The 25,280-nt window shown below is 37.5% G+C and overlaps 1 protein-coding gene across 3 annotated transcripts in view; it reads left to right on the top strand.

The window, feature by feature from the left end:
- The window catches only part of CADM2 (cell adhesion molecule 2), a 635,987-nt gene that overhangs the window by 524,899 nt on the left and 85,808 nt on the right, over window positions 1-25,280 (top strand). For all 3 annotated transcript variants that reach the window (XM_062610057.1, XM_062610056.1, XM_062610058.1), the window contains one exon: window positions 14,304-14,394. In XM_062610057.1, the coding sequence (XP_062466041.1) occupies window positions 14,304-14,394 (91 nt within the window). The remainder of the gene's footprint in view (window positions 1-14,303; window positions 14,395-25,280) is intronic.

Raw genomic sequence — 25,280 nt, 5'->3', positions numbered from 1 at the left:
AGCCGAACCGGCCCGGGAGAGCGGCCCCCGGGACCAAGCGGCGGCGGGAGCGGGGCCGGAGGCCGCGAGGGGACGGCTGCCGGTGGAGGAGGTCGGGGCGGTCGAGCAGCGGAAGGAGGCGGCTGCCGAGCAGCGGGAGAAGGCGGCGGAGGGGCCGAGCCCCGCGGCCGAGCCGAGCCCCGCGACAGCCGAGAGCATCCCCCCGGAAGCCGCCCGCCGAGCCCCAGGAGGATGCAGGAGAGCACGCAGCATTTCCCAGCAAGGCAGAGGAGGAAGAGCTGGACTCAGGAAAAGAGAAGCTGGCGGTGGGAGAGCCGGCAAGCACAGCGGCTACACCAGCCCCAGTGACAAGTACAGCAGCATCAACTGAGAGTTCTGAAGGTTTTGAATGGCCTTTGGGTATCCCTGGGACCTGCCTGCTGATTGTGATGGGGATCAGCACGTTGGCACACACACAGACTGTGTTCTACCCACAACCATTTTGTCTGATCTCAAAAGTTAAGCAGAGTCAGGTTTGGGTCTTGTCTGGGGTTAGACGAGGATATAGGGGGACCAAGAGATTTCCCCCAAGGCTGGAGAGTCATGAGTGGCAGGGTGTGTGGGACAGTACGGGCAAGTATCTAGTCCACTGGGCCCCTCCAGTGCTTTGGAAGCATCAGAGATGGAAGGCAGCTGTATGGAGTCCCCAGCAGCAAGCTGCAGAAACTGCTTAAGGGGACAGTGAATTATTTTGAGCCTGGTGGGCCCATGGCACTTCAGGCCATCAGAGCAGAGATGCAACATAGAGATGGACTCATGATCGAGGGGTGGACTTAGCAATGGACACTATTGCCCAGGTTATTCATGAGTGTGAACACTGCACACAGTCTCTCCTGCTCTGAAAGGCTGTTACAAGAGATGGAGCCTGACATCATGGACCAGATGGACTCAGCAGCTTTATAGGGACTGGTCCATGCACTTAGATAAGAGTGCACTGAGATAAGACTGATGGCATATTGAAAATGTGGGATCTGAGCATGACGTGAATGGTATGGAATAAGGGGTGGATAATGTCCTGGGTTCAGCAGTAGCAGTCATTTTTCCCCTTCTTGGTAGCTGGTGCAGTGCTGTGTTTTGACTTTCGGCCTGGGAACAGAGCTGATAACAAGGATGTTTTGGTTTGGCCAAGGACTTTGTGAGCCTCATGCTCTGCCAGGGAGGAGGGGAAGCCGGGAGGAAGCAGAGACAGGACACCTGACCCAAACTGACCAAAGAGGTATTCCATACCACAGCACGTCATGCCCAGGATGTAACTGGGAGTTAGCCGGAAGGGCTGGGAGACTGCAGGGTTGGAGGAGGTATCGGTCGGAGCTTGGTCGGGCTTGGGGGGCAAGTTATCGGTCAGCTGGTGCTGAGGTGTTGTATTCTCTTCCCTTGTTATTTCCATTATTATCATTGGTGGTAGCAGTAGTGGTTTGTGTTATACCTTAGTTACTAAACTGTTCTTATCTCAACCCGTGGGAGTTGCATTCTTTTCGATTCTCCTCTCTGTCCCTCCGGGAGCAGGGGGAGGGCAAGAAAGGAGGGGAAGTGAGCGAACGAATTACCTGACTGGGTTTAAACCACGACACATCTCTTATCCTTCTGCTAAGTGTACCTGACAAATCCGTATGTACCAGGACACAAGAGGGAAACCCAGAACAATTATTATATTTTTTAGTGATTTGTGAGGACTGTGGGTGCTATAAGAACAGCACCCACAGTCTCTGCTTCAGACAGCAGAGTGCTGAGTTTTGCTCCAGTACAGGCATGTTTCAGGGATCTTTCTTATATGTGTCATTTATGTTTAACAATGAAGTATACTTCCCCTCCTGAGTTAATAGAGAGTAATAGCTGGTTAGTGTAAGATACCACTAAACATCTTGATGACCTGGACTTGGCTGTATCAATACTGTTTTCAGGATGTACTCCACTCTACAGAACAGGAGGCCTAGGCCTTGGCTTCTTAGATCTCAGCTTTTCAAGTGGATTTCTCTGTCTGAAATATCACAACTTAGGTGGTCATATTGGTTAAAGCCACTTTTTGTTCCTGCCTAAAAAGCAAGAAGGCTATGTTTTCTGTGTGATGTGCAGACAGGACCTTGTTCTCTCAGAAAACTTCCCTCTCTTATCATAGGCGATCTCTGTAAGCCTAAGAAAGCAGGTGTTTCCTTCACTTTACTGAAAATCTGTCAGCTGCTTAAATCCTTCAGAAGCTCCTGAAGAAAAGCTAGATGTTTTCTTCAATGTCTACCTGAGGCTGAAAGAGAGGTACCATATCTTGCAACCGATGCTTCCATCTGTTAGAGGTCAACTGTCTGAGTGGTGCTCCTGCTTTTCTCTTTCAGTGTAGATGTTCTGATGTACTTCTGTGACCTTGAGAATGAGAGAATTTTAAGATCTTCAAGTTAACTCCATGTTATAAGTTTACTCTTTATATGCATTCAGGTTTCCATCCAAGACGGCCTCATATTGAGATACTCTTCTGGTATTTTACCCAAACATTTTTGTTTGGCTTATTTGGGGTTTTGTTGTTGTTGATTTTGGGGGGTTTATTCCTGAATCATTGTATGAATGCTAATACAGACCATAAATGTATCTTAATGTTATTTCAATACTTTGGTGACCATTTCCATTCAGTCTTCCTCAAAGGATGGATATTTTCCTATTTACCGGTGTAAAATACAGTTAAATATAGTAATAATAAGAATGCAAATTGGAAGATACAGCTTCAGTAAGTGTATACCTCTTCATTTTGAATGAAAAGTGAATAAGAAGTTATTCTATATAATTATTTAGCTCAATAATTAATGTAAACACTATGTTAATAAATAAAATTATCTTGTTTAAGCCTTTCATATTAGTGAGTGCTGGAAAGAAATGAAACGTAAAGGATAGTTACTGTAAACAGTAAAGAATTATATCTGTGAACATGAAAGTTCAGTGCCACAGTTTGCATGTTTAAATGAGATCAATTAGGTTAATGATGGATGAAAATAAGAAATCCATTATTTAAATGCAAAATAATTCAAAAACTTGGAGGTCCATTTACTGCTAAACTTTCATCTTTCAAAGGGGATATCTAGTTCAAAGGGTTAATGTACAATCCTGACCTTTCCCATCTGGAGGCTTATGTTCAAATATGTTTTACAAGTGAAATATAATCTAATATAATTTATTTCTTTCTAAAATATTTTGTAGGAAAATCTGCAGAGTGCCTTGTCTATTTTGCATATAAGCTTTAAAATGTGGTGTGAGCGGGTTATTCCATTTATTTGTTGTGTGTTTAGGAGAAGTATCAATAAGGTTTCAGCGGCAGTTTGGGAGGGAGTGTTTAATAATATTAAAAGTAGGATGCTCAGAAAAGAAACATAAAATAAATATAATTCCATATCAGAGGAGGAAGCCTTTAGGCATAGGAAAGAGACAACCTGTGGTAAAAGACTGAAAAGAGAGAGGGCACGCCTACACTGGGGAATGGAACACTGTGAGGTTATCTCTGAACTTGTTCCAAATACCTGTATGAACCGCATAGTGCTTTCCCATGTGGAGATGCTAGCTTCGGTCAGTATGGTGATGTTTCTGAGTTACTGAGCACTGGTGGACTAACAGCTCTTTTCTCTCTGGAGATGAGTCTAGGAACAGAACCTTACAGAGCTCACTGTAGGCTTTTGAGGTCGCATTGTTAACTTGGTCACGACTGGTCGTGTGCTACTGTCACCAGTACAAATTCCCACAGTGTGTCTGTCAGACCATTGGAGCATGTTCGTAGCTGGATGTTAGAAAGAGAAATTAGTTAATCTGCCTGCAAAGATGAGAAAACTATAGTAATGGTGTAAAACAGGCCATGCAGCTGATTTCCTGTAGTGATAAAGCTTTCTCTATGTAGGGAGGTAGGTTCCAGAAATAATGATCCTATTACAAATGACCCATTAGCAGTATCCCCAAGACTGACTGACTGATTTTTAAAGTTCCTAATCTAAGTAACAACCAGTTACTATAAAAGGGATTAAAAAAACCCCCTCTGTATTGTATTTGATGAGATGAATGCCTACATTAATATAGTGTGAATGCGTTAGATGATCTGTCGTAGAGGTATGAAGTGGAAGGTTGAATTTATTTAAAAATTAGAAAACAATTTTCTATATCGCATGACACTGAGAGGAAAATAAAGATCGAGTGTCTAAATGGCAGTCAAGTGTTTGAGAAGTCCCACATCAGGTCCCAGCTGGAGCAAGATTTTTTAAGGGACATGACTAAGATCCATTACGCTCCATGCTGCCTTCAGAAATAAGTTTGAAATGTCTTTTTCATTTTTTTCTAGCTTAGTCTTGGTGTTATTTCAAATGGCATCACCTTGGAAGAAGACTGAAAATTACAAAATCTGTAAAGCACACACCCCAGGTTACAACTCTGGTAACCTTCAGCCAGTCAGTCTACTGATAGAGGACAAAGCTGTTCCACCCCTTCCCTATAGAACTGTCTGGGGGGCTGTTTATTTCCAAAACTAAAGACTAGCAAGCAGGTGAGACAGTTTGGAGGAAAACATATATAGAGATTGTTAGCAGGACCTTCCAAGGAGTAGAAGTTTGCCCTTCGTGAGGTGTGGTATATATTTATAAGAAAGAAGTAAAGTTTTCATGCCCCAATACAGCTACTTAGTTATTTTTTTTATATAGATTCAACTTTTATAACGTCCAATATCTGATATGAATGCTAGAGAAAGGCTTGAAGGGGTATTTTGGTATACTGAGCATCCAGAGCTCTTGTTTACTCCTTCAACAGTTTTGAATGAGCTCCAATTCTCAAGACATATTCAAGATAATTTATGTCAGACATAACAGCAAACTGAAGGCCTTCAGCAAAAGAAACTAAGGATACAGAAGATAAAGTTACATTGGAAGTCATGCACTGACTTAGGTATTTCTTGATGACGTATGTGACTTAGGCAGAAAGCTTTTTTTTTTCTTCTTGTCTTTTTTTCTTTACTCCTCTTAGGTGAATAGGCAAAAATGAGATAAAATATAAATGATTTGGAGAGAGCACAGTGTAAGGCGGTGGCGATGTTAAATGGAACAGATTGTTTAGTCTGAAGAAGTGGCATGACAGGAACAATTAAACAACATGAAATCTTTAAAACTAAGCTTTATCACTTGCATTCACTGAAGAAAATGAAAGTATTATTTCCACCATGTCATCCTGTGTGTAGGGGACTTAGTGGATAACAAAGAAACCAGTGACCCGTTCTGCATAAGCATGTAAAAGGGAATAGCTATATCTGGTGCTATCTTCATGAAGTGACGCACATTTAGAACTGTAGTGACAGTGCCAGTCTGTCTACCACTTAATTCAGCAGGGTCTACTGATTTATGCTGAAGTTTATCTCTGCCATTTTTAAGACCAAGCACAAAGTAGGTAAGAATGATCAATGAACAGATTACGTGACAAAAGAAGGGTAATTTTTTTAACACATTTTAAATGGAGCAGAGAGGAACTGAGGAGCTTTGGTTGTGTACCTCCATATTCTTTTTCGCCTTCCCAAAACCCCAAGCCACTCATTATGTACTACAACATTTTAATTCCTTTTTTTTGTTTTTGGCAGTTTTGGTGTTGGGAGTCTAATATGACCAAAAGGTGAGAAGTTGAAAGAGATACTATGAATATTTATAGAACCAGGTAATCAGTATTCACAGAATTAGTAACCTAAAGGGTTTCCTGTGAACTTCGCTTGAATTCAGGCACTCATGAATTATGAGTGTCAGGAGAGAGTCACTGATCAAGCTTTCTTTTCCCCCACATTGGCGTTTGGCTCGTTGTTTTACATCTACGAGATTGTTTTTACACTCTCCTTATATAAACGCTCTTCTTTCTTCAACAAGCATTGTATCAAACTAAACTAAATGAAGCAAAAGGATGATGTAATAGTCATCAAAGAATCTCTAATAACAAAGGGGCCATATGCTTTTTCTGGTCCTGCTTGACTGTAAAGCAGTTTTTAAAGGAGTATGAAAGGAAGATACAGGAATCTCCATGTGGATATGGTACCAAATATTCATTTTTATCAAAGCTGTATTTTTAAAATATCACAAAGCTCATTTTTACTGTATTATTGAATACATTTATTGAAGTGAAATACCACAATCATTTGATTGTCTCACCCACAAATGCTACTAATAAAATTATTTGTCAGATACATAATACTCAATTTTTCTCTCCTCTGTTTAATCATTGGCTTATTTGTTATATTCTGAAACAGAACATCAAACTTCCTATATCTCCTGGGGTAACTTGACGAAGTTTACCAAGGCAGACTTGCTTTGTGAGTGCTTATTCAAAGCAATAGAGCACAGGCAGAAGCCATGCTACTTGTCATTTGCAAAAGCCACCCAGTTTTTGGGAATGCTGATTCACAGCTGTAGGATGCACACAGCTGGTAAACATAAAAGCTATTAAAAATGGTGAGCACTTTCACAGGGCTGATTAGAGTACGCCTCTCTCTTCTTTCAGATCTCATTTGGGATATCCAATTTGATGCTTATTTTTGCACATGCTGGAGTGGTTTGTCCTTGGAATTTACTTTAAAAGTCTTTTTTTCCTAAGCTTAATTACTTAGGTTTTTTTAGACGTAGGAATAAAATTGTGTAGGATTATAGACTTCTCGAGAAGTTTGTAAGTGCTATCTATATGTGAAAATTGCTATCTTCTCTTGGTTTCTAGAAAGAAAAAAATATACCTTAAACTGTCCTATGCTTACTCCAGTGCTAATTAATCTGGAAAGTAGATACATCATCATTTTCAGAGGTATCTGCTTATTTTATCTTTGCATCTGGAAATGATGGAAAGGTTCCAAGGAAATAAGAGAGGAAAAAGTATGATGAAAAATGTTGAAGGCTGTGGCATAAATAGATTTCACAAACATGGTCATGGAGAAATCAGACAAAGCCAGGTAGAAAATAAATGAATTAGTCTGTCATGAAATACTTTTAAAATCTTATCATCTGGCAGCCATTTATTGCCAGGTGGCAATAATCTTTTATTATCAGACTGTTAGATTTTTATAACATTTTTTAAAATGATAGCACCAGGACTGTTGTTGTTCACTACCACAATAAAATATCAGAGAAATTTATGAAAGCTTTTCAATATTCAGAAGGTTTGCAGTCATAAAATAAATGTATGAAGTAAAGACATGCTGATGGTAGCTCATAATTTAGCTAAACTTGTAACAAGAAAAATGTGTTGTAATGAATCAATCATACCAATTTGGACTCTGGTGCAGAGGACATGGTGGTTAGTGTGCAAAAAAATAAAGGTAAATAAATTAATTAAAAGTGGCAGAGTAAACCTGAGTGTTATAGATCAAGGCAGGAGATGCCGCTGCACACAGTGAAATGAATATGGTAGAACTTAGAGTGGTTTGAGAGCAGTCAATAGGCAACAGCAGTGCAGGAAGGTGGGGAGCTAATGCATCTCTGTAACTCTTGGTGACAAATGAAAATTTGTGAGTTTTCCTGGGCAGTGGCAATTGCTGGCTACACAGACAGCTTGAAACAATAACCCTCAATGACAGAAACCTGCCCTTCATCTGAGTATAAAAATCAAAGCAGAAGTTCATATATTGCAACAAACAATGTGCTTGCTGAGAAGATGAGAATCCTCCTGTTGTTCCTTGAAACCCCAAATTTCCCCTAGAGAAGGAGAGAAACATTCCAGTACCTCTGCCAAATGATCTGTCAGCCATGACAGGGACGTTATACCATAGGCAGGACCTATGTATTTTGTTCTGTGGGCTGCCTGGAGCTCAGGGGAGTGTTTTCCAAACTGGCAAGTAGTTAATAAGACACATTCCTTGTGTTACTTAAGAGTCTGTGAAGGTAAAACATGCCATTCATGGAAGCTCACTGATCCCAGTGGGAAGAATTGCGATGTCGTGCAAGCACAGCTCTCTTCCTGAATGGATCCAATGGTATATTTCGTATTATTGGATCCAATACAGAATTACATTGTTAAATAAAGCCTTTTCTTACTAGCAGTACTTTTAAGGCTTTTTAAAACATTGTGTATAGAAGAAAACTTTGAGACACAAAAGGTAATTAAATACATCTAGTCATCATCCTAAAAGATTAAATAAGAAGGCAGTATCAATGATTTTAGAAGGAGGGATTTGAATAGCACTTGCAGCACATCCTGATGTATTACACACACTCACACTGCAAGTGATGTATTCATCTCTCCCTGTATTGGTGTCTTTCCTGTTACTGTTAACATAGTTTGCACTTAAACAATAAATCCTGCAATGACCACAGACTTCCTTAAAACAAACTAAGCTTCTTACTGCAAGTGGAGAGAGGTTCATAACATGAACTACAGAGAAAGAATCACCTTCAAAGAAAACACGCATCAGAATCAAAGTATTCCAGTGGAGGCCTAGGGTCAAATGATGTTGATGAGCTGTTTTCAATTACTTAGAATGTGAGTAGGGATAGGATTGTGTTTGACTTGATTTTGAAGTAAGCACCTGACAATTTGGTTGCATAGAAACTAATCAGATGGGAGGACATTGTTCTGGAGGTTTAATAATGTTTGTTGTAATATTATGTTCTATAAAGATGCACATTTTAATTCGCAACAGGAAAACATTTGAGTAGTTGTGCTTCCCTTTCTTCACCATTTTCACTAGGTCTAGCTCCTTGGTACTAGTTTGAACTTGGAAGACTAAGTGGGACATTCTGAAAAATGGAAGAAAGCACAGAATCCCTTGTGTTTTAAGAGAGATTTAGAGAGCATATGTCACAGTAATGTCGGCCATGCATAGAGGAAAGAACCTCACCAATGGATTTTTTTCTGTTTAAACCCCAAAGACTCATAAACTAAAATAATTCAGTCTTTCTCTACACACTTTATATGTATTAAACCTTATATGTTATGTCACAATATGGGACATTTTTTTTGTGCCAGGTCTTTTAATATCCTACAGACCAGGAAAAGTACATTCTCTGACAAAGGAACAACCCAAGACAAATATAATTTTTTCTTGACACTGTCACCCTTTTCCTTGAAATGATGTGAACCAACCTTCCCAAAGCTATAAGTTGAGAACAAGGTAACTTTATGTACTGATTGTTACTTAAACAGCAGATAACTTCTTTTATATTTAGTACTGAATAAACCCATGATAGCCAAGTGCAAAGAGAAGATCCAGACATTTTGCAAAATCACTGCATAGCATGCAAAACCATGAATGGATAATACTGCAGGAGATTGTCATTGAAATTTTCTAGAACCCATATTTTCTGTTATGCCATTTTACTTTGAGAAATAAGAGTTACAGACTTCAGGCAATAGGCATGTTTAAAACCAAAGACTTGAAGAGGCAGTGCACTTCATGTGAACTAATAATGTGCAAACTTAAAATCCCTAGCTCAGTATGTATCTTTTACCAGTTTGGAAAAGGTCTTCTTAAATTTGGGTTGGTGTTAGTTAAATAGCTAATCTTGTATTCCAGTTACATTAGTGATATTTTCTTACTATTTTTTTAATGTTTAAAACTGTTTAAACATAAATTATAATGAATATTCTAATATTATATAATTATAATAACAATAATAAAAATGTTTCCATCTTTGGCAAGTAAGAAAGATACTCTGAGAGCACCTGCTCAAATGCTTTTGAAAACATTTCAGTAACATTTTTACATGTAAAACGCAAGAATATATGTACCAAAAAATTCTTGATGTTAAGCACTGACAGAACTTTCAATTAAGCAGAAATATGTAGGGAATATTGAAGTTTTCTGGGTTTTTCTTTTTATGAATATCCTAATCTGGCTTTAGAAACCTTTTTTAAATTTAAGAAATATGCATGGCATATTCCATGTTATGTTGGCACTGAATGTAAATAGGGACAATTTGCATATTACTGAGTTACTGATGGAATTCTAATTCATAATATGGAATGAGTTAAGAATTTTCTGTTATCTGTTCTTTTTCGAAGATCCTGATTTATCCAAATTAGGACATACATAGGAAAAAACTTTTTCAGATTCAAAGTGAAATCTTAGTTCAAAACCTGAGTGGGAGACTTTAGAATACCTGGTAGACCTCTACTATGGCATGGGAGGTTAGCACACAAATCCTTCCACTGTTTGAATCAGACTAAATACTTAAGCCACAGACACTAAAGGATTGAATGCTCTAATCACTGGATTACTGTCAAATAAGTATTTTGCTGGATCTGGTCTACTTTGTATGAATACTTCAGTACTTGGTTCAGTAAGGAACCTTTTTTTCTCATAACCACTGCATAGGCTTTAATAAATTGTCTAAAGAAGTAGTTATGGTAGGCTGATTGCCTTTTCTCATAAAAATTAAATTATCCATGAGGGAGTACACAATGTAGAATGCTGAAATTCAGGATCCTTCTTCAGGGATCAATAACACTATCTCTGTAAGTGAAAAGAAGGAGGTGTTCTTCCATTCTGCGTTGTGAAACTTTTGCCACATTGGAAGATATTTGGGCTTCTGAGTTTAAATTTCATAGTAAGTTATTGCATTTTTATTTTTTTTTTTTTAAATAACAGTAATTCAGCAGAGAACTTGAAAACTGGGAGCCCTGACTAGGATATCTACATCCGATACAGTATTCCTTTGTAAGTTTCTGGAGGAGAACCACTAAGACTTTTTCTGTTAATCCACCGGCTGCCCAACAAAGGCTAAGATGTGAGCAACACAGAGATTTATCTTTTAACAAAATGCAGAGACATGTCTAGTAGCAAGTACTATTTATATTACAGCTACACATATATATATACACATATTTATATATCTATATATCTAAATTCCCTGGAGAAAAGACTGATGCATGCATCTTTGAATAGGTACATTTCCATCACTACTTGAATTCTAGCAGCTCTGAGATCACTAATATTTCTACTCCTGAAATAGTCTACTACTTCCGATAGTCATTTCTTGAAAGTGTCAAGAGAACGTATGTACTCCACTCACCCTAACATCTGCCCAAGAAAAGAGGTGGTCTTATTTTCTGTTTCTAGAATTGTAATTACATTGGAGAGAAATTATTTTTTAAGATAACATGATGCTATCATGACATCATCATAATAGTACCCTTTTGTTTCACAAAGAGATTTTTCTTTGCATAAACCACTGTGTTTTGTTGTTTGTTTGTTGTTGTGTTTTGTTGTTGTTGTTGTTGTTTCGTTATTTTGGGTTTCTTTTTTTAATTGGATTTTCCCAATGCTTATTCTTTTTGGAATATTTATCTTCATAATGTCACTGGAGCTCAGGATAAGGGCATATTTGTAGGTGTCGTAAAGACATCTCAGTCACCAATCCTTTGTTCATAAGAATTCTGCTTGAATTACTTATCTACAATATTTTATCATCATGGGCCAAACCTACAAAAGGATGCAAATTATTAAAGTTTGGTAAGTTTAACTGATGTGAATTGGTAGACTTCTACCAACTTCAGAGGAAGAGCAACAGAAGCTCTGACCCTGAATAAAACCCTTGATCCTACTCCTTTTGTTTGTTTTCATTGTAAAAGTAGGGATCTTTTTGACATATCTGCATTACTTGTAATAAGCTGATGAACATATCTGAAAATAAATCAACCTCTCTTACTGCATTGTTGGTCTTGATGTGTTTTTCTTTAGACTTTGTTTTCTAGTGGTGGTGGTGTTTGCTGAATATTAGGTGACGTTCAAGTTGTTATGATTAATACTTCTGAGTGTGACAGGTTAAAGCTCACAGTATGCATTGAGTACATTTGTACTTGTCAAATTCTTCTAAAATGAACAGTCCTAGCAGGAGGTAGTATTTTGTAAGGGCATTTTATGTTCTGGAAAAAATATCAGTCAGCAGGGGGTTATTATATTTGTTAAAATAGCATATTTAGGTTAGTTTTGATGCAATTATTCTGAAGATTTCTTCTCATTTTAAATTCTGATGTGAATGTGAAATGGAGGACAAGTTTGTCTTAAAAGTTTCCCCCTTCTAAGTGTACACTTTAATTCTGAAGAGAAATCAAGCATAGCTTGAAAATAAAGTGGAAACAGTAACACTGGGAATGAAGCACCCCAACTAGTCTTTGAAAAAGGACTGTTAATAAAATACAAAAATTGTCCATTGTAAGCTTCCCTAAAAACTGTGCGTTGAATTAAACCCTGTATTTCCTGTTATAAAGAAACAAGTAGTTACTGTACGAGTCAATTAATAGTGAAAACATACTTCCTACACTATTGTGCTTTAGAAAGCTAGACATAAATACAAGACTGCTCTTATTCTGTCCTTGTAAGCTCTATTTAGGAGTGCATGGAGAATAGAGAACTGGCTGGGGCATTAAACAAAGTAGGAATGGGAACTTCAAGCTGGGGAAAACAGCACTGCACTGATCCATGCAAACGAAAGCGTCATTGTCTGAAGTCCCCTCTTCTACTTTATGGGTCATTTACAGTAATGTATAAAATACTGACCATTTCTTCAATATTTAAAGCCAGTAACGCTAGCAAGATGGGCCTTTAATTTCTTTCCTCACTTGTGGCTATCCTGATTACTTCCATCAAAGTTTTGCTCTTTTTTTAATATTTCTCTAGAAACCTCTTGATCTCATTGCATTAGTTGTCTCCCTCCTTTGGTTAAATTCTTCATATTCCTATCTGACACTGATTTGTTCCTCTAGTTCAATGTATAGTTAAGAGAGTAATTTGTTCATCTCCAGTAGCACCACTGAAATCACAGAAGTACTTGATGCCCTGATTTATTGAGGCACTTGAGGTCAGTGCCTTAAGCATTTACTAAAAATGAAGCAAATGCCAGCACGACCTCCAGAGGATTAGTCACTTGCATAATGGTTTGCAGGGTCCTTAAAAATATGAACTTGTGGAACAGATTTGCTACTGGTGTAAGGTTAGTGCAGCAGTACTGAAAGCAAAATGATGTTGACCATGCTTTCAGAATTATGGCACATCTATGCTAAGCCTTCCCCTTTTCTTGTCTTGTGCCATGCTGATACATTACGATATGCCAAAAGTAAAAGTCAAAGTGAGAAAAAGGCTTCCAACATTTTTAATTGCTTATATGTCATTTAGTGTTCAACAGGACTATTTGCATCACAATAAGAACTTCTGTTGTTACAGCAAGGTTGTTTTTTTTTTCATTGATTTTGTAGGGTCATATTGTCATGCTTTTTTATTTGCTTGATAGTAGGGTGTCTGTGGTGTCACTGCTGCCTGTCTGCTAATGAGCCTAGGACTTGCAAATTGGATGAGACAAAACTTCGGTACTCTAGATTTGCAGGTTAAAGTATTTCTCCTGCCATAGATGAAGATTGTGTTTTGTATTAGGAAACTGGAGGAAATGAGAATCCATGTTTCCTTACTGAGTCTGAAAATCTTCCTCATTATTATTCTTTCTTCCTTTTCCTAAAGAAAAAATGAGTTCTGTATAGGGATGTTTCTTTCTTTATGGTTGTCTTTTTCCTTATAAGAGGTGCCTCTCTACGTCATGTAAAATATTTTGATTAGGAGAATTTTTTACAAGTTAAAGATCTACTGCAAATGTTTAAATCTGCATGAATTCACAGTACTAACTGTAAGGTTAATTCCAATGTGTAGGAATAATTTTTAGGACAGATTACAGACTTTTCTGTAATGCTTTTTGCAGATATTTAAAACATTCTCTTTGTAAATTTTTTCTGTTTTAGGGGCAGCATTATTACATCTTAGAAATAATACACTGTAAAATGCCTGTAACAAGGTATTTTACCTGAAAGCCCATTGTAGCTTTCTTATTATTAGTTTCAAGTTTCAGCAACAATAAAACTGTTCTTACTCAAATGTATAATATTGCATTCATTCCTCTAATAACATCATTCCACCATACCTACTTAAAAATAGACAAACAATTGTTCAGAGTACTTGTTATTCATCCTCGACGTTTTTATTTTGTTGTTAGATGTCAGGCTTAGGAATAGTTGTATCAAGAATTTGCATCAAATACAGAAAGAAAAAAGTTATTTCCTCTGAGTATACATGTGCTTTCTATCCGTGTTTCCTTGGGATATAAAATGTTACTAGTTTAGTTCCATTGGTCATTTTTATTGCCTTCCTGAAGACAATGGAAATTGCACAAGGCTCCAAATAATAGCATCTCCAAGTGTAAATTAAATCAATGGTATAGTCTTTTGCAAGTAGAGAAGAATGTACTCTTAGATAATAAATCTTTTTTGTGTGTGTATATCAACAAGATGTCTATTTTTTTTCTTCCTAGATACACCTTTAGTTAAAATCATTTCTTCCAATTCATGGCCTGAAGAAGGACAATCTATAATTTTGACTTGTGAATCCAAAGGAAAACCAGTGTAAGTGATTTAACAAGTAATATGGTTTTGTTATTTTCTTTACTCTGCTGTGATTGCAATCTTCTGCTGCAGAAATCTGCTGGTTTTGTTTCATCCTGGGGTGTAAAGTAATCTCTGGTATAGAAAACCCCTTGAAGCCTGTCTTCATTAAGTGTCTGTAGAGGACTGGTCTTTTACTTTGTCATCTATTTTAGTTTTCAGGAAGAATTCCAGCTGTGAGATTATTTTTTTTTTTCAGTCAGTTATATCAACCTGAAAGGAGTGCAGGCTTAATCAGTCACTGTTTGCATCTTTGAACTGATGATAGAAGAGAAAACGTCTCATGAAAATCTTTCTACATCAACTAGCCTTAGAGAAAATATATTGAGCTTTCTGGATGCTTTGGCTGTCATTTAGAGGGGAATTTGAAGTTTAATGATATGTGCAAGCTGGCTGCTTGCTTCAACCTGAATTGCAGAAAAATGTTACCTGCTTTAAGAATCGAAATTGTTTTACTTGGAAATTAACATCTCTGACATAAGTATTTTTTAAAGGCAGAACTGCAGAGATTACCTCATGCACAGAGTCTACTATGTAAATAGGCTTCACACTCTAAAACATACCTTCTCAGATGAGCTGTTACATATTTATCCATAAAAATACATGAATAATCCAATTACTTAAGTTAATATGAATCAAGTTTCTTAAATATTGAACTTTCTGCTCAAAAGTGTTATATGGAGTGGTGTTACACAGCTTTAGAATGGTCTTGAAAGTGATGGTGCAATAGTATTTTCGTTCCAGAAAAAAGCTAGAAATTATGTCATTTAGGGCAGAATTTCTCCTTGGTGTAACTTTATGGTGGACTTTATGGAATTGCTTAATGTAGTAATCTGAAGCAGAATTTAGGTCAAGTCATTGAAGTCCAAAATTACTATTTTGAAAACCTCTTCTGAGTTTAGTCTGGCATCATTTAAACTCCGTAAGTACTTCTGGTGTGTTTTTTTTTTTTTTAATATTACATGCCTGTATCATTTGAAAGCAGCTCCTCCATCCAAATCTTGACTGCACTGAGCAACTCAGCATCTAGACCATGCTTCTACCCTGCTTGAGACTGGAACCCTGGGGGTCCGTTCAATTAGTCTTACATGGTGCTCTGTGCAATTCATTTCTGTGTACCTGTGTACTTTAGAAGCAATATATGTTTCTAAGACAGATGCTTCTGTAGCTAACACACAAAAATCAGTTGCAAGCCATGTCTTGCTTTTATAATATACCTAAAAGAGAAGAAATTACCCTTTACTTAACAGCCTTGGAGCATTCTTCTAGGTATCACGAGGTACAGAGACTGTTTCCCCATTACTTTCAAACTCAGCAGAAGATGTGCAAGTGCTTAATTTTAGGATTGCTCTGAGTGCACTGTTTGCTAGGTGATATATAGGATTTTCCCTATCTCAGTGTTTTCCTCATGGTTTAACAAGCTACATGCCAAGTGCTCATTTGCGCAGACAGAGTAGAGACATCCCAGCTCCAGGAGCTAGATTTGCACTATTCATCTAACATATGATAAAGATTAGAAATAAGGCAGTCATTATGTATTTTTATATTTTAATTAGCTGTTATTTGGTGGGGGGGGGGGCAGTTCGGCCCTTCACATTTGGGGCCTTTAAATAATAAGAAAGTTTGGAGGTTATGGATTGATTTGTTTTTCCTGTCCTTTTTAGTTTTGTGATTTGGGTGATTTGATAGATGGATGTAATCAGTACATGGGGAGGAAGGACAAAGGTGTGTATAATACCAACCAGGGGTTCTAGTCCTTCCGTGATTTCACCTGCCTCTGAGTATTTACAAGAAGGCATGATGCTTTTCAGTTTCTGGGTGTATGGGAATCATTTCAACTGTCTTTAAACATATGCAGAGTAGATCCTTACATCCGAGCTGCTCACTTGGGCTGCCCTTTGCCTTCAGTGGGGTGATTTAGGCACTATTATGATGTCTCTGGTTAACTACAATAGGCAATTGAAGAAGGAAGAGCCAGACTGGATCATAACTACATGATGTTTAGACAGTTAATTCAGTCAGCTATCTGCCTCTACATTTTGTGATACCAAATAGAGATTACTAAATACATACATTTATATAAAATTTTATATCTATGTTTAAATTTGGTCAGATGCATTTTGCTCTTTGACTACAGCTTATATCCACATTTTCATAATCTTCATTAAAAACAGGCTGACGTTTTTTCACATACCAAAGATGTTAGACTGTTAAGACAATTCTCTCAGATGTTAGATTTTCATTTAGACCCCTGTACTTGAGTAATTTCTGAAGGCAGTAAAAAACTATTAAAGCTAGACAGCCACAATATTTTCTATTTGGGACATGCAATATTGTAGATATAGTTTATATGTTACCATTAGGAGACACTAGATAAAACCTAATAATTAAAATGGAGCTTCAGTTGAGGTGCTTACTGATTTTAGTTGCATCCTCAATGGATTCAAAAGCAAACTTTACATGTAGTTTTGGAAGGGCAGCCAAACAAAAACTCCACACCACAGAATTATCAAGGCAGGGCTCCTCTATGTGGTAGCTTTCGGGGCTCAAATGTTTTGCCAATAAATGCACCTCTATGGTGTCCACACCATAAAAGCTGCCAACATCAGCTGCTCCATATTGCTTCATTAGGTCAGTCTTTCACAGCACAGAGCCAGTAATAAATAGGCATCCTCCTGGGAGCAGTTTGCAGTTGCTTAGCATGAGGAACAGTAATGTCATGCTCCCAACCTACATTATGATTACCTTCTGGCTTGGAGAGGGAGAGAAATTGGAGAGGTCCACAGAGACCAAATTTGTCAATGTCACAAGGTAAGTGATGAATTGTGGGCTTCATGGAGAGCTCAGAGCTAACCATGGTTCCTTCATAGTCATTTACACACCCTGAGTTAATTTCTGTACACTGTCAACTTCATGCCACAGTTACAACAGTCTCTCCTGTTTCCTATACGCAGCAGTGACTCATACTAGTAAATGAACACTTACTTCTAGGTACATTTCTCTTGTATCCCAGAGCAATTTTCACAAGCTTCGAAATGACAATCAAGATGAAAATAGAGAAAGAATGAAGCTAGGCTGTAGCTGTGGTGACATTCATGATACTGGTAGCTGCTGCAGTGTAATTCTTTCCTAAAAGGGAAAAGTAGAATGAGGCTAAAGCTAGAATGTACTTGCCCCATCTTATATCTCAACACAAAGCCCCTCCTTGCAGGATTTCTGTCCCTCAAACCATGTGCATCACGGATACCCAGATATTGTGTTTCATTTCTACAATACTGTCCTAAGGAAAACCACTCTCTAACTTATTGTCTTGTAACAGGGAATGGGAAGGAAGCCTTGCTCAAACCAACACCTCTAGGAAATTAGCTGCCCTCTGCATCTCAGATTCTGCACTGTGCTGTTTTATCTACTTATCACTATAAGGATGAGGATGACTCTAGATCTGGTCATCACCCTGTGCTTATTGCTATTAGGGTAATTACTTTGGAGGCAGGAGCTGTTCTTCTGGGTAAGCACTGTATTGCTGCTATAGAAGTGTGATGATGTCAATAGAAAAAGCAGGTCAGGTTCTTGCCTGTTCTGCAGTGGTTTTATAGAGGCAGGCTCTATGAGGGATTAATAAGGCATCACAGATTGTTACAGACTGCCACAGTTCCTCTAGGGTACGTGTTGTGGCTGCTGCAGCTTCAAGAAGAGGCAGACTGCCTGGGAGGTGCTGTGGGTGTTACTGCAAGAGGCATTAGTCTCTGGGTTTGCCCATAGAGCCTGTGATGGGACATGTGTCAGAACACCAATCCCACATGGTAGGATGACATACTGATTACAGTGTTGAGTCAGAACGGAAGTGGAAAAACTGTGAGGTGAGGAGGTGTCCTTATACATTGCCTTCCAAAAGACCTGTCTCTTGCTTCCATTTTACAGCACTGGCTAAATTTATTGTCTCTAGGATCTAGTGTCAAAGCTTGAATTTTCTCTGGAAAAATAAAGTTACGCTTATGGAAATCAGAACATCATTAAATCCATCTAATTTGTTTAATGATGTTCTGATTTAATGATTCTCTGATCCAGTTTGTGTAGCGCTTGGGGCACCAGTTATAAGCAACAAAAAACAGGTATTTGAAGCATTGTATGCATGGAAATTTCTGTAAGTGGAAACGAAAACAGAGGAAATATATCCATCAGTTTACCATGGAGATTGTTTTTAAACAGACCTTATAAGCATAACTCACTATAGAAAACTGCCCTATTATCTGTAATATTTTAAGGGAACTTGAGAACATTTGTGAGGGTTGCTGTCTGATTGATCAATGCCCAGTGGGTAGATCAAATTTAAGGCAGCTTTTGATTTTCAATTTCTAGTAGATGTGTTAGTGTCAGCTTAGTTTTTTCTTGTGTAAGACCTGGTTACTGGTTTGTTCACCCCATTAATAATTTTAGTCAATACTGACAGCCAGTTTGGGGGTTGTTTTAAATTGTAGGCAAAAAAGTATTTAGCTGTTGCTCTGCGTAAGTTAGGTCAAGACACCCTGCAGCTGACATTGCTATTCAATAGCATTCCTTTTGGAGATACTGTTGTATAATTTCAAACCAAACTGTAGCTAATCTCTTGCCTTTTCAATCTTTAGAGCTATTTTATCTTTCCACTATTTTTGGCTGGATCACTGGACAGTTGTCAGGCTATAAAATTTTACCAAATGAACTTGCATCATATGTCTGTAAGGTGCCAGTGTCTCTTTTTAATGTATTTCCTTTTTAGCATAATATAGTTTTACCTAGGCTTTGTTTATATTCCAAAGAAGGAGATGTAAGTCAGCTTCAGAAATCATAGGCATCCTTTTTATGAACTCATATGCAATGTCTAGACTTTTATGAAGTCATATTGCCTGACAATATTTTGAATATTTTAAAATAAAAAATAGCTGTAGAAAATAAAACCCAAGGAACAAAATGGTCATTTACAGTCCTCTGTGCTTACAAAATATTTTAAAAGCTAATGTTTGCTTATTGCAGTTTGCAGCTTCTACACACTGTTGTGTCTAAACAATATAGTCTCGTGACTCAAAACTGACACAGAAGGGAATGCGAGAACTACCCCATAATGAAAGAAAAATTCAATATTTATATTCTTAGCCAGCACGCTCACAAAAGCATGTGATATATATTATAATGTTTCTCAAGCAAAAATGAAATATACACACCCCCCCATTAAAGTCAGTGTCCTTTCAGCAGAAAGGACATCAAAATATAATGAAATAATTAAGGCACAGGAAGCAAGGAGAGAGTTGGCTGTCTCATGTGTGCTTTAGAGAAATGTCTTTCCATTCCATGAGCTCAGGGGAATTACAGTACAGTTGGATGGTTAATGTAAAATGGATATTTGGCCTTGTTTGAAATAAATAGGAAATATTTCAGAACACTCATATGTATCCTTCATTAGAATGTTATTTGTAAGGTCATGAAAAAGTTGAAGAGAAAAGCACAGGTAGTAATAAACACTAATATTATATGTACCCAGTAATATATAGTCAGATGCATATTTTGATACCGGAAAAAGTGATCACTTTTAATACTGAGGGCACAACAAATAATCAAGCTTGCACTTTCAAGCTATTGTAAACTATGTGTGTGGTATCACAACAGAAAGTTCTGTCTTTTCTAGTATCTGTTTAACGAAGGTTCCCTTGAGAGAGGCAAACATTTTGCAAAGGCTAATGGATACAAATACTGATGATAACAGAGAAATATACAGCACCATTCTCTCAGTGACCCCAGTGCATGTCTGTTTCAGTTGAAAAGGACCTTACAGGGATGTGGGTGAAAAGAGAAAACTCAGTAAAAGGTGTTAGCTAGGATTCAGTCAGCTGAATGCAGCAAAGCCTGGACTCACACTGGCTCACTTTTAGCCTACTGTCAGCCAGAACCTCCAGGTCCTCCTCAGCTTAGGTACTGGATTTTGCACGTCATTGCCAAATTTCCCAGCCTTTCTCCAGCCTACAGAGGTGCCTCTGAGTAGTTGCCTTCACCTCAAGTATACTCAGTACAGCTGAACTTAATGAGAGCACATTCCATCACTTCAGCCAGGTCTTTGATATTAAACAGCTGAACAGGAAGATGACTCAGGAGAGACTTCTGCAGAAGTCTGCTTGTAGCCAGCCACTGAGTACTTTCCCTCAACCCAGTCAATGGTCCAGCCAGGTTTTCACTCATTGAGTATTACACACATCCAGCCTAGATGCAAAGAATACTATTGGAGACAGTGACTGAAAACTTGCTAAAGTCAATATCAACAACATACACTGTCTATTAAATCTACAGATCCTGTAATTTCTTCAGAGTTTTCACATTTGGTAGCTAGAAAATTATAGAAGTATTTATTCATGAATCATTTTGTCGCAAGCTAAAGGATAAAATGTATTATAGAGGAAAGAGTATAAAATCTCTTCCTTCTTCCAAGTAGTTACCTTAGTTCACACAAATCCAAAGTAGAAAGATGTGTTTAACCTCAGGAAGGTATTTTGGGAAATGCTAGAAGGGACACATTTGGATTTTCTGATTTTCATTACGTGATGAGAAATGTCATATAATACTTCTCTTCCTGAAGTGTGTAACCTTATGGGCAGGATATAGCCATTGAAGGGGATTCCTGACTCCTTCAATAGAATCATAATTATGAATGATAGCTATGAATGATCTTTATGACTCAGGTCTTATTTGATGCATTAGAATTAAAATAATTTTAAGGTGTTCATGTGTTTCTCCACCCTAGTATCTGAGAACTTGGCAAATATTTAAATGTTTGTTTTTATGACACCTGTGGATAATTAAGGTATTCAATTGCCTCAAATTTACAGCTGGGAACTGAAGCAGAAAAAAATCCCAAGATCAAAACTGACAAGTAGGTCATGTATATTTTATGTCTAACATTGAACACAGTCCCCATTTTCCTAAGAGTATTTGACATGACACAGCATCACGCTCAGAAGATAGCTGATCATTAGTTTGAATTGTAACAGCAAGTTCTTAGCATATCTACAAATCTATATTCAAGAGTCTGAAATTAGAAACTAGTGGAGAAAATTACAGAAACCAGCTTGACATTCAGCTGTTAATGTTTTGGTGTACGTAATTTGCCAATATTGCTTTGAAACTATGTAATAATGGCAGGTTTAGGTTCTGAATCATTAGTCTAGTGTCCAGCTTTTTGTCCATGTACAGTTCTTTCTTACAATGATACAGTTCCCAGCTTCTCTATCAGGTGAGATGGAGGTTCTGTAAGAAATTATCTCATTTTCTGCATAAGTTTTATTTGCTGCAGAGTACTATCTGGATTGTGCCATGAATACTTAGCCACTGGTATCAACTCGGAATGCTAGTATCAACTCCACCTGTATAAATTATCATAATGAATCTGGAAAAGCATCTATGTTTCTGTGCTTATAAATCACCTTCCAGAATGAATCCACATCCTGAGCTGGATGCTCAGGCAGTATCAATAAATATTAATGATTTGAAAAATTGGATGAATTTGTCTATATCCAGGATAAAATATTACTCTAGGTAAATATGAATGTGGTATCAAAGTATTTCTCCCTTAAGCTTCAGACATATTTCTTAGTAAGAAATCCTGAATTATAAGAGTCTATTTCCAGGTTTCTCTGGAAAAGGACCAACTGAAATCAACTAGGTAAAAAGAAAGAAAGTTAGGTTAGGTACTTTAGTTAGCAGAAAGGTGGATAGTTTTGAATTTTGTCAGAACTGCCATGCATTTAACAAACTGGGATTCTCCCTGACATCCTTTGCCTTGATGCCAGAACTAACACTAATGTCTAATACCTCTCAGTAACTGAAGTGTCTTTTTGTTTATCTGATTTATGTTTTCTGGCCACTCTGAGTTTACAGTTAAGTTTCCAGGGGCATATGCCACACACAGCTTTGGGCAAGATTCAGTAAATATATTCTTGAATAAATCCTTACGTGGATGGGGCAAAGTATTGTATCTGTGGGTGTAGACTTGGACAAAGATATGTACCCCTCCTCACAGTTCTCAGCCCTGTGTTTGTTGTCATTGGGGAACAGCTCTTAAGATAGCTCAGGCTCTTCTATTCCTGTCTTTTGCCTATTGCCCTGCCCATTTTAGCTTGTCTTTCTTTGAACTTGGCTTGTTCATCAATTAGATAGAGCCTGTCTCCTACAAATACAGTAGGTATCTCTCTCCTGTCTGCCACTTCTGCCTTGTTCTGGTTTCTTGAAAAGTTTGGGCTTTGTTTGTGTTTTTTTAACCAGCGCTTTTTCATCTTTGTATCTGTGTCCTATTTAGGCTCACTCTATATTCCTCTCTGTTTGGAGAAGTGTGAACTCATATTTCTGCAAGAGGAACTGATTATATTTGAGTAGGTGATTGTTAGCTCAAAACCAGCCTACTGTTAACTTGATCTGATGGGGTACAACCCATGTCAGCTGACATTAATCACTCTGTATCCCATGGTTATTGTCAATGACATAGAAATGTATTATCGTCAACCAGACTTGTAAGTTAAGCATCTAGATTCTCTGCCCATGTAGGCAGCAGTGTATATATAAAGAAAGCTTTTTTTAAACACTACATTTCACACTCAGTCAGGAAGGTAAAGAGCAAATATATCATGTGCAACATAGACTGATCACATAGCATGTGACAGAAGTTTTCTAGATAGGAATATACATTACTCTTAATAGTGGTGAACCTTATTGGTATCCAAATTCTGCTTTTTACTTTTAATGCAATTTTAGCCAATGATCATTGATGCCAGCCCAAATCTCTGGTGTATCCAGACTTAGCATCATTTGACAGTATTTTGCCATCCTTTGCTGTAATTACCTTCTCTGGATAGTTGACCAATATTTAAATTATTGTAATTTTGGAGGAGTTCATCCTAATGATATCTCCTGCCTTGATTTAGCAGGCATCTGTTACATGCTATGTTGAGTGAGTGCTCATTTTCAGTAAAATATTCTAAAATCTTATGAAGAGTATCATGCGAATTGTGGAAAAAAATCTTCCTAGTGAAAATTTCCAGATAGGTAGTTTGTCTTTGCAAGAAAAAGCCAATTATTTGAAAGGATTTTGTAAATGTTCAGCTTGTAACCTTCTACACCAATATTTCATTGATATTAAACCTCCACTGTAGAATTATGCCATGATGTAGCAGATAACATATTAAGAAGCAGGTAACATTTTTGCTGAGATACAGCATGTATATTTAATAGATTAAATTTCAGTTTGTGTTAGCGTCCTGGCCATCTGGGAGGTTGTATCTTCTTTTCACAGCTGGGACCGTGTATGCTTTTTTTTTTTTTCTCAGTATTTTGCAGGAAGTAGGGAAATTGGTGTTATAAAAATTGTGACACAGAAACAGGTGGGAGCAATAGTGCCTGTCTGAAAATTACACGTTACAATAAAGCCTCTTGCAGTGCTTAAGAACTTCCCCTTCAGTGTTCTGTAAAATGATCGCATTGCCTAATAGGCTCAATTCAATAATTGCTTTTCCTCTTTTTTAAGTGTCCCTTTTCTGCAGTGTTTACACATAAAATGGTGCAAAAAGTACAGTATAAAAAGCAACTAAATGCAGCAGTTTTAGTGCTCATTAAATCCATTTTGCATGTGTATGCCTTTCAAAATCATTTTTTTCCTTGCTCTCAGGTGAGAACACATTCTAAAATAAGAAAGGCCCATGGAATAAAATAATAGATAAAATTGAAATGCAGCATGGGTAATTCTAATTTGTGTGCTGGACTGGAAGTTAAAACATGAAAAGAAAGGTTTTGGAAGAGGATATCGTGCTCAGTCTTTTAGATACTTGAGTTTCTACAGATAAGGGATTAGCTACACTTATAGGTAAAAGTACAGTTCTTGAATCAACCATTAGCAGTAGAACACAAGAAGATACCGTAGTGTAACTCCTTCAGTGCAGATCATTCTCATGGTATTTACTCTGTCACACAATTACAGACAGAAAATTTGTTCTCTCTATAGCAGGTATGATCTGGAACACGCAGTGTCATGGAGAACATCAGCTCACTGCATATCTGCATATATATGCCAAATGTAGCAGCATAGTACCCTGAGAACATGTACATGCTTTGAGCTAACAAGGTAAAACAACAGGGGAAGAAGTATGCATTTAAAGAACAGCATAATAAAGGCACCTTAAAATCAAATTAGGATTTCATAATTATTCTTTCTTCTTTGTATTTGGTTTCCTTTCACTCAAAAACTCACATCTCCTGTTCTGAAGACATAACCTCTTGTTATGAAGTTGGACACTGATTTTGGAATTGCTAGTTTTTCCCCCGTTGAGAATAGATTGTACTGTTCCTTTCTCCACTGTTACTTTACCTTTTTTAGTTCATTATTTTCAGTACAAAAATAACACTTATTTTTCACCCTTCCCTTCATTTTGGGACCATGTTAGATATGTTTTTTCTACTTTTATTTTTCCTCCTATTTTTAAAGCACCTAAAATGGGGAGAAGCAGGTTTCTATGACTTGGTCTATTATACATCAATTCTGTACATTTACGATGATCTCAGGCTCTTCGTGTGCAGAAGTCAAGCTCAGAGAGCAGCTGTGTTTTAAAATCACTGAATAACTATGCAGGTGAAGGTATTGGCCTGTTCACCAGTCATTGCAAAGTTGAGGCTCATGTACAATTAATGTGCAGAAAATGATCACTGTAAGAAAGGGTTTAATCGACAAACTCAAGTGTAACCTTCTGCCTGATCATCTTTGTCCAGAATCAAAAATCTTCAGTCAGTGTGCAGATTTTAAAAGTGGTACAAATGGAGTGAGTATGGGAGGATAATTATAC

The sequence above is a fragment of the Pezoporus occidentalis genome, unplaced genomic scaffold (genome assembly GCF_034315485.1).
Source record: "Pezoporus occidentalis ecotype Australia unplaced genomic scaffold, CSIRO_AGI_Poc_V1 ctg143, whole genome shotgun sequence".
Classification (NCBI taxonomy): domain Eukaryota; kingdom Metazoa; phylum Chordata; class Aves; order Psittaciformes; family Psittacidae; genus Pezoporus; species Pezoporus occidentalis.
Note: the sequence above shows the minus strand (reverse complement) of the source record. Positions and strands in the feature narration are given on the sequence as shown.